Genomic DNA, 9,994 nt, shown 5'->3' with positions numbered 1-9,994 from the left:
ATTTTATTGTAGAGATGAGGTCTTGCCTGCCCAGGCGGGTCTTGAACCCGCGGGCTCAAGCAATCCACTCACCTCAGCCTCCCAAAGGCGCGGGATACAGGCTGAGCCACCAAGCCCGGCTTATATAAAGTTTTAATGTAAGATTTCAAAACATTAAAATGCAGCACAAATAGTATAATGATCCCTATATAGCCTCACCCGGATGAAATAGTTATTGAGTCTTGGCCGATCTACACTCTTCCCACATCCTCACCTTCTTCTGGATTATTCTAAAGCAATTTTCAGCATCAAATCATTTCATGTGAAGTCATTTCAGCATAAAACCTTTTTTTTTGAGTTGGGGTCTCACTCAGTTGCCCGGTTGGAGTGCAATGGCACAATCACAGCTCACTGCAGTCTCAATCTCTAGGGCTCAGACAATTCTTCCTCCTCAGCCTCCTGGACAGCTTGGACTACAGGTGTGCATCACCACACCTAGCAAAAAAAAATTTTTTTTAATTCGATTGTTTGTAGAGACAAAGTCTCACTATATTCTCCAGGCTGGTCACAAACTCCTTATAACTCTCCTTTTTGATGGCTGTGAGATAGCCATTGATCAGTGGAGAGAACAAAACACATCATTTCTTTATTGAGGGCTATTTTGTTTGTTCTAATATTTCTGTTATAAATGACACTACAATTTATATCTTCTTGTGGCTCAGCCTGTAATCCCACGCCTTGGGAGGCTGAGGTGAGTGGACTGCCTGAACCCGTGGGTTTCAGACCCGCCTGGGCAACTTGGCGAGACCTCATCTCTACAATAAATCAAAAAAAATTTGCCGGGCATGGTGGCACGTGCCTGTAGTTCCGGCTACTTGGAAGACTGAGGCAGAAGGATCGCCGGAGCCCAGCAGGTCGTGGCTGCGGTGGCCGGGAGCAGCCACTGCACTCCAGTCTGGGCGACAGAGTGAGACTCCAACTCAAAAAAAAAAAAAAAAAAAAACAAATCCATAATTTAAATAATTTTCTTAGAACAGGTTCCCAAACAGGAAATCCTTGGGCCAAAGTGTATAAACATTTTTATGGCTCCACAGAAATACTTCCAAGTATATTTTTAAACATACTACATCAATTAAAAAGCCACTAGAAATACCCAAGATACTGTACCTTCATCAGCATTACTACCTTTCATAATTTTGAGATAGGGTCTCACCTGTTGCCCAGGCTAGATTGCAGTGGTGATCATAGCTCACTGAAGCCTCCAGCTCCTGGGCTCAAGTGATCCTCCTGCCTCAGCCTCCCAAGTAGCTGGCCTGCCACACCATACCCAGCTGATTAAAAAAAATTTTTTTAGAGGCATAAACTCATTATGTTGCACAGGTTGGTCTCAAAATCTTGGCCTCAAGTAATCCTCCTTCCTCAGTCTCTCACGTAGCTTATTATCATTTTAAAAAATCAATTTTATATTTTCTTTTACAAACCCTTGTGTTAGGAAGAGACTTTCAACAGACCACAGCGAGAAAGCTGATCTATTCTGTACCACATACTACCATTTTAAAAATTGCTGGCTGAGCACGGTGTCTCAAGCCTGTAATCCCAACACTTTGGGAAGCTGAGGTGAGAGGATTACCTGAGCCCAGGGGTTCAAGATCAGCCTGGGCAACTTGGCCAGACTTTGTCTCTACAATATATCAAAAAACTAGCCGGGTGTGTTAGCACACACCTGTAGTTCCAGCTACTTGGAAGACAGCAGTGGAAGGATTGCCTGAGTCCAGCAGATCAACTCTGGGGTGACCGTGAGCCTGCCACAGCACTCGAGCCTGGGCAACAGGGTGAGACTCTGGCCCAAAAAACAAACAAACAACAACAAAAATTGCTATTTAATGGGGGGAACAACAGTACTTCATGCCTGTTAAGTAAAACAACAAAGAAGGAAAAGCCTTGTGTTGATGCCGCATAGGTATGAGGGTCTCTCATGCAAGGCTCTGTCCCTGAGGCAGGAAGCAGGATTGTGTGCCTGGGATGAAGAGCCCCTGGCCCTCTACGCTTGCTTTTCCTTTGCTCTCACCCGTTAGCCCAGGTCCCTTTCCAGCTCCTTTTCTGATCCCTGATGGACCCATCTGGTGAGCTACACATGGTGACAATGGCTGGAGAACAGCAAACAAGACTGGGGAACTGGTGAGCCTGCGACAGAAGACCTCCTTTCTGTGATTTCCTTCCAGAAGGATTTTTGCCACCCAGTGGGAGGGAGAGGACAAATGACACATATAAACATAGGAAGGAGTGGGTTATAATGGGAACACAGTGGGTTGGTATCCCAGCACAGAGGGGTTCTAAGTCTCCATTTTCTACATGGGAGATGATGTCCAAAGATGGCCATGCTCAATTCCTTCCCTTTTCACACACATCCACACCTCAATAGTCAAGTAGAGTCTATTTGTCCTCCCTTTGCATCTGAGTAGGCTTTAGTGACCTTTTCAACCCAACATGGTAGAGGTGATGTTCTGAAACCTCTCAGATTAAGTCAAGAGAAGCCTTGCTGGGCAATCCCTTAGGATCCCCTCCCACTGTGGGAGCTATTCTGTCCTCTCAATAAATCCTGCTTTCAAAAAAAAAAGAGATGCCTTGCCACTCCTTCCTGGTCTCTTGGATGACTGGTTGTGGGACCAATCCTTCTTGAAACCCAACTGCTAAGTTGTGAGAAGCCCAGGCTACATGGAGAAGCCATGTGGAAATGCTCTGGTTGGGAGTCCCAGCAGGACTTCAAGCCCACAGCCAGCATCAACTGCTAGCCAGCTTGGCCTCATCAGGCTTTCAGATGACCCCTGACTGCAGATACCTGCGAGTCCCAAGTGAGAAGTGTCCAGTTGAGCACAATCAACTCACAGAACCATGGATGATAACATTGAATCGTTGTTATTAAGCCACTGCATTTAGGAGCAGTGTATGAGGCAGGACCCAAAAAACCTGGAAATTACCTTTTGGAGGACAGGTCCCTTGTAGTACAGGCTTCTCCCACTAGGTAAGTGTTCTAGGAACCCATCAGTATCTGTGTACCTGCTAGCGTTGTTTTGAGAGTCTGCGTTCAGATTCAGTGAGTTTTTTTGGAGATTCAATGCGTTTGCCCATTTTATGATGGGTGATTTACGTGCGTACATGCCCACACCACGCTGAGTGTTCAGTAGTGTTTGACCAAATCAGCATGACTTCCATAACCCAACCCTTCCTATTTACCTAATATCACTCACGCAACTTTTTTTCATTTTCCTGAATTAAATAAAGTCCTTAAGGGGAAACATTTTGCCAGTGTGGAAGAGGTAAAATAAAAAAACAACAGAATCACTAAAAAGCATCAAAATTGATGAGTTCAAAACTGTTTGGAGCACTGGAGAAAGTATTTCAATAGGTGCATTGCAATAAACAAAAAATACATTAACAGTGAATTAAGTTTATACATGTAAGAATAAATACACAGTTTTAACAAATAAATTCCAGGTTTTTTGAGCCCCTCCCCCTTGTATTATGCATTGATAGACAACCAGTGCAATTACCAACTAGCTTTGATCTGAGACACACCAGCTCACATCTTTGGTTCTTAGTCTCCTCATCTGTAAAATAAGGAGGTGAGAATAGACCCTCTCAAAGGTCACCTTGAACCATGACTCTACTAGCTTCAGTCTTCAAGACAACCTCAAAAGGATGGTCAATAGTAGAAACATTTTTTTATCAAATAACCACAGTAAAGTGATATCACTTCGCAGTAAGCCAAGCTCCTCTTGGGGGAATGGAATGTTTAAGCAGGACCAAAAAAGAGTAAATGATATACTGACAAAGAGACAAACATGAAACATGAACAGTGCAGGTTCAACACATCTTCATATTGAAAAATAATAAAACACTGATCATTGCCTCGCTAAGCTATGGTGTAGCCATTGTGCTCTTCAACTATAGCCAGGTCATGTTTCCTGGCTTTGGTCCCCACCCCTACCTTGGGGAGGTGAATCTCCTCTTTCTCTAATTTACTTTTAAATAAACTATATTTTCTAATCTATAAAAAAGAAAAACAATAAAACATGTTACTTACTCATCAAAATATTTAATACGCTTAATAGCATAAATCTTTCCATCAATTCTGTGTTTTGCTTTGAAAACGTGACCAAATCCACCTAAGCCAATTGGTTGTATTTCTTCAAAATCGTTGACAAACCTTAAAGATAAACACCACTGTTATGAGGTTCACTGTTTTCTCCCTCCCCACCATTTAATATCATTTGAGAAATGGACTGTTTAACAAACACGTGTCTCTCCTGAATAGAAACTCTTGATTCGCAAAGGGTCGTCCCTTCCTCCTGCCTCTGGTCTCACCCCCTCTGCCTCCCATATTGAGTTCAATATAATCATCCCTGGGAATCACAGGCACCTCCTGGCTGTTCTAAAGCTGATAAAGGATCCCATCCCAAGCACAAGACATTCCAAAACATCACCACATTGTACTCCACAGCTTCCACCAAGTCCCATAGGAGAAATACACGTGTTATCTGAGCCTGGCCAGGTTTGTAACTCTCTCCGACCTCACACACCATCCTTAGACCCCATCGATGCTACTTCCAGGACACATGGCTGGCAACTGTGCCCTTTTCTCTGTCTTTATCAACTTCACCCCAGTCCACACTTCCCTAGTTAACCCTCCCCCCCCACCCTCCCTCATGTCCTGCCCTGCTCCAACCCATGACCCAGGCAGCAACCAGAGGGATGAAAATGGGGTCTGGTCACGTCTCTCTGCTGCTGAAACTCACCAATAGCCCACCTCTGCTTGCAGCAAAAATAAAAAGCCAAGTGGCTTGGGAGGTGCCATGTGACGTGCCCCCTGTCTCCCTTTGTAGGCTTGATCCTTGGAGCCGAGCCCTTGCTCACTGTAGGCACAGACATGTCCTTCTATCTGTCCTCAACACTCACATCCCCCCTCACCTCCACCCTCCCGGTGTCATTCTGGAGGTCTCAGCGCCTCCTGGCCTCATCTTGAAGGCCTCCCTGCAGTTGAGAGCTCAGAGAAGCCTCGCCTCACCCTCACTCAAAGTCCAAGTACCCTGCTTCTGTTTCTCTCCCTTTGGAGTTCTGACCAACATCTGTCATGGCAGATTTTTGGGGTAATTGCTTTTTTACTGGCCATCAACCCCATAAAACCCCATGAGCGCAGGAATCGTTTCTACCTGTTTCTGCTACAAACTCCTGTCCAGCACAGTGCCGGTTAAATATGAGATGCTTGAAGAGTATGCGTTGATTCTTTACTGGTTTAATATCCTCTTTTTAATTTTTTTTATTATTTATTTATTTATTTTTGAGTTGGATTCTCACTATCACCCAGACTAGAGTGCAGTGGCATATTCACGGCCACTGCAGCCTCGACCTATTGGGCTCAGATGATCCTTCTACCTCAGCCTTCCAAGCTAGAACTACAGGTTTGCACTACCATGCCCAGCTAACTTTCTTTTATTGAGACAAGGTCTCACCAAGTTGCCCAGGTTGATCTTGAATCCCTGGGCTTATGCAATCCTCTTGCTTCAGCCTCCCAAAGTACTGGGATTACAGGCGTGAGCCAAAGTGCCCTGCCTTCTTTACTGTGCTTTAAACTTATCTGCAATGCTCTCCTGTTGCAAAGGTCTCCTGTGTTTTAGAGATTTCATTAAAACCCAAATGTACTGTCTACAGCAGAGGAACCCTTTTTTTTTGAGTGAAATCTGGCATGGAGCTAGATATATGAAAAACAGACGTAAGTGGATCAATTCTGAATCCTGCAGAAGTACTTTTTGTTTATAATCACTGGTTTACAGAAGTACCCACCTTCAATATGAATGACTTCCATAGATGTTAGAGAGATCCACATTTATCACATCCCATTGGATTTGTCTAATCTTACTTTATCAACAGACAATGATCCTTGTTGGGCTTGATTGTGTTACAACATTTAAACTACTCAGGAAGGAATATAATTTAACCTTATAACAGGATCTTAAGAAACTTCAGCTGAATGAACAAACATATTTTCAAACAAATACTATTTCACAGTTCCAACTTACCTTATGTCCACAGTATCCATTTTTTCTTTCCTCTCAGAAGGGTAAAAACGAGGTGCCAAATATCTAAAAATTAAAAAAAGAATGTAAAACTCAGATAAAACTGAAATCATCAGCCTAGGCAACATAACGAGACCTCGTCTCTACAAATATTTTTTTTAATTAGCCAAGTATAGTAGCATACACCTGTAGTCCCTGCCATTTTGGAGGCTGTAATGAAAGGATCGCCTGAGCCCAGGAAGATGAGGCTGCGGCGAGTCATGATCATCCACTCTAGCCTGGATGACAGAGTGAAACTCCGACTCAAACAAAACAAACAAACAAAATCCTGAAATCAAATGTCACTTGGTTATGGTAGGTTACATGCCTGACATTAGGAATTTTATATTTTTGGTCAACTAAGCATATCAGGGCAGCAAGTGTTAACCTCTTTCTTTATAAAACTATACAGCCGGGTGTGGTGGCGCATGCTTGTAGTTCCAGCTACTTGGAAGGATGAGGCGGAAGGATTGCTTGAGCTCAGCAGGCCGAGGCTGTGGTGGCCGGAAGCATGCCACTGCCCTCCAGCCTGGGTGACACAGTGAAACTCCTACTCAAAAAACAAAACTATATACACTTATGGTTCTTCTCTTATTATTCTCATCTCCTTCCTAGTTCCTTTCATCACCCTGTAGCACTAATTCTTGACGTGCCACCAGCCTCCCTTTTCTTCCTTCAGGCTCACAGCTGTGGGAGGCACATCTCCTTGCAGTTGACCTAAAACCAAACATATCCAAATTGTTATCTCAGCCCTCAAGTCTTCCACATCCTTGACACCATCAGGCTACGATTCCTGGCTGCATTCCGTTAAAAGGAGCAATCTCTGTTTGAAAGACCCAAGAAACCAAGAAACTTAAAAAGTCATACTTGCTGTAAAAGTAGTGTTTAGTTCACTATATTTTATATATCCCTACCTCATGTTCATTGTACTTTATGAAATCTTAGTTACCTCATGTTTACTATATATTTTGTGTGTTTCTACCTCATGTTCATTGTACTTTATGAAATCTTAGTACTTTAAATCCTACCTCAGACCCCGTAGAATTAGGCATATGTCGGGTGCCGGGTAGCGACTGATTGTGTAGTTACATAGTGTCTTAAGTAGTGTTTGTATTTAGAACTCTTGGGTTAAGCATTGTTAGTCCCAATTGCCATGCTGACTTCTGCTTTTACAACGGGATGTAAATGTTAAAGCGATAAGCCCCTTTCAGACATTCCTTTGCAGCAGATTTGGAGGCGCTAGTAACCTCCTGCCTCCTTGCTCAAGTTAATTTATATGCAGTGACTGTATGAACCTAACTTATCTGACATTCCACTCTGCCTGTTAAGTGGGTTTCTGTCAATCACGGGCAGTCAGGTTGAAGCCCACGAAAGGCACCTACCAATACCAAGTGTTCCCGTACTCATTAGGAGAAATTACCCAATCATGTAAAACCAAGTTTAAAGTTCTTTCCCCTCCCTCTGTAATGGTGTATAAAAACTGCTTGCCATACTGGATCAACGCTCTCATCCCTGAAGCCACAGCCAGCTTCATACGTGAGCCCAGACTCGAGCCTGAATAAAGACCCTTGTGTGTTTGCATCAGAGCTGGCTCTTTGGTGGTCTCTCGGATTTTGAATTTTGGGTTTAACATGTTCAGTTCCAATCCATCCTTCAACCTCCCTTCCGCACACTTTGGTTCACTGCTGATTTTCTCGGTAACTCCCAAGCTCTAGTTCATCCATCTGCTCAGCAGTTCCCCCAAATCCTGGTGTCTTCACAGTCTAGAGCTACACCCATTCCTTCTGATACATGGTATTTGTTCATTTAACTCAAACTTGAAGGACAAACAGCTCCCTGTTCTGACATTGGTGGGCAGTCCTTCTACGCACATGGTTGCTGCCATCACGACCTCAGTGATGGGACGATGTCCACATCCTTCAAGCAGGGGCACCCTGTTCTCTCAGGCGTCCCACAGACTAAGCCATCCTAATACACCTCAGAAATAAAGGATGACCTTAGTGTGATCAATTATAGTGGATGGATCTCACAGCTTTAGCAAATTAACATTTTTATTAAAAATGATAAGTCCAATTGCTTACACATCATATAAACCGTTTCATACAGAATGTAACAAAAGGACAAATATGTCTGGATAATTAGGCATGAAAATAAGCCTGCTTTACTGCTTAGATACAATGTTACAGAAAGAAAAGCCGATGACACCTCACCTTTTGGGCTCTTGCTCTGTCAAGTCACGTTGCTCAGAATTCATAGCTAGTCCTGCTAACTGGATATCTGTGCTAACGAGGCCTACGTAATTCTCACGGGATGATCCCTCTGAAATGTCTGCTGTTGTCAGTGACTGAGAACTAACTGCCTACAAAGAAAAACAAGTATAAATGACAACAAAGACGTATCCTTTTATTTTTCTAATAAAGTGACTAAATGAGCAATTTGAAGGATAACTTAGAAGTTACATATTCCCCTATTATATTACCTTGAGGAAAAGTGTGACATATTTAACTCCCTCTACCAAAAAAAATCCCACAAGGATAAGTTTTAACACTAGGAAAAAAAGCACCCATTTTCCTTTTATGGTTTCATAAGAAAAAAAATAGTACATTTTCTTAGTTGTCCTTGTAAAGTGATAAAACGCCTTGTTGTGTAGGGGTACTTTGCTGTACCCTCTCTTAATCTCAAAAAACAGGGCAACAGAATTAGGTGCAAAGCTGAATTCTGGATCACAGCTTAATGAAAAAAAATGAGATCAGAAACGGTAGCTCACACTTATAATCCCGGCCCTGTGGGAATCTGAGGTGGGAGGATCGCTTAAGCCCAGAAGTTTAAGACCAACCAATTGGACAACATAGCAAGACCTACTCTATACAAAAAATCAAAAAAATAGGCTGGGCATGGTGATGCATGCCTGTAGTTCCAGGTACCTGGGAGGTGGCTGAAGGATTGCCTGAACTCAGAGGGTTAAGGCTGCAGTGAGCAGTAAACATGCTGCTGCACTCCAGCCTGGATGATAGAGTGAGACTCTGACGCCCCACCAAACAAACAGAAAAAAACCACACAGCAACAGATATTAACATAAAGTTGTGTCCTGTGTCAGAGTTTAATGAAAAGGTGAACCTAACAGTGTTATGTCTACCATTGTTATCCATATTCTCTTTTTTTTTATTTGACAAAATCTTGTCCAAAGTTTTTCTACTTTATTAATCTTGTCGAAGAGCTAGCTTTTGGTTTTATTGATCTTCATTATTATTTCTTTGTTACTTTTACATTAATTTTGCCATTGTTATTGTTTTCTTCTGCTTTGACTCTGTTTAATCCAACCTTTTGACTCAATTCTAGGGCTTTCATAATTATGTGTGTAATTATGATTCATTTTTTTTTTTTTTTTTGGTTTTGATTAGAGGGATGATATCATCAAGTTCCAAGGTTTTTTATTTCTTTTTGAGTTGGAGTCTCACTCTGTCGCCCAGACTGGAGTGCAGTGGCCGCTCCCGGCCACCGCAGCCTCGACCTGCTGGGCTCTGACGATCCTTCCGCCTCAGCCTTCCGAGTAGCCGGAATTACAGGCGCGCGCTACCACGCCCGGTTAATTTTTTTATTTTATTGTAGAGATGAGGTCTCGCCTGCCTAGGAGGCTCACGAACCCGCGGGCTCAGGCAATCCACTCACCTCAGCCTCCCAAAGGCACGGGATTTAAATTTTTTCAAAATTGTCGAAATCCGACACAGGTCCTCTGTTGTTTAACATGTGAACAATTTCATGTTGCATATTACAACCATTATCCACTATCTCCTGTAGCTGTGCACAACATGAAACTTTTTAATTTTATTTTTATGTTTTTATTTTTTTTGAGTTGGAATCTCACTCTGTCACCCAGACTGGAGTGCGGTGGCCGCTCCCGG

At 42.9% G+C, this 9,994-nt stretch overlaps 1 protein-coding gene across 1 annotated transcript in view; it reads right to left on the bottom strand.

The window, feature by feature from the left end:
• LOC103271660 (interferon-induced, double-stranded RNA-activated protein kinase-like) overlaps nucleotides 1-9,994 on the bottom strand; it is a 33,819-nt gene that overhangs the window by 18,779 nt on the left and 5,046 nt on the right. Inside the window, exons 3-5 of the mRNA XM_021718096.1 lie at nucleotides 8,303-8,451; nucleotides 6,057-6,119; nucleotides 4,064-4,186 (exon numbers count right to left, since the gene is read on the bottom strand). Coding sequence (XP_021573771.1) covers nucleotides 4,064-4,186; nucleotides 6,057-6,119; nucleotides 8,303-8,451 — 335 coding nt within the window. The remainder of the gene's footprint in view (nucleotides 1-4,063; nucleotides 4,187-6,056; nucleotides 6,120-8,302; nucleotides 8,452-9,994) is intronic.

Source organism: Carlito syrichta, unplaced genomic scaffold (assembly GCF_000164805.1).
Source record: "Carlito syrichta isolate Samal-C Ts95f unplaced genomic scaffold, Tarsius_syrichta-2.0.1 Scaffold311830, whole genome shotgun sequence".
Classification (NCBI taxonomy): Eukaryota; Metazoa; Chordata; class Mammalia; order Primates; family Tarsiidae; genus Carlito; species Carlito syrichta.
This window is presented reverse-complemented; position numbering and strand designations above follow the sequence as displayed.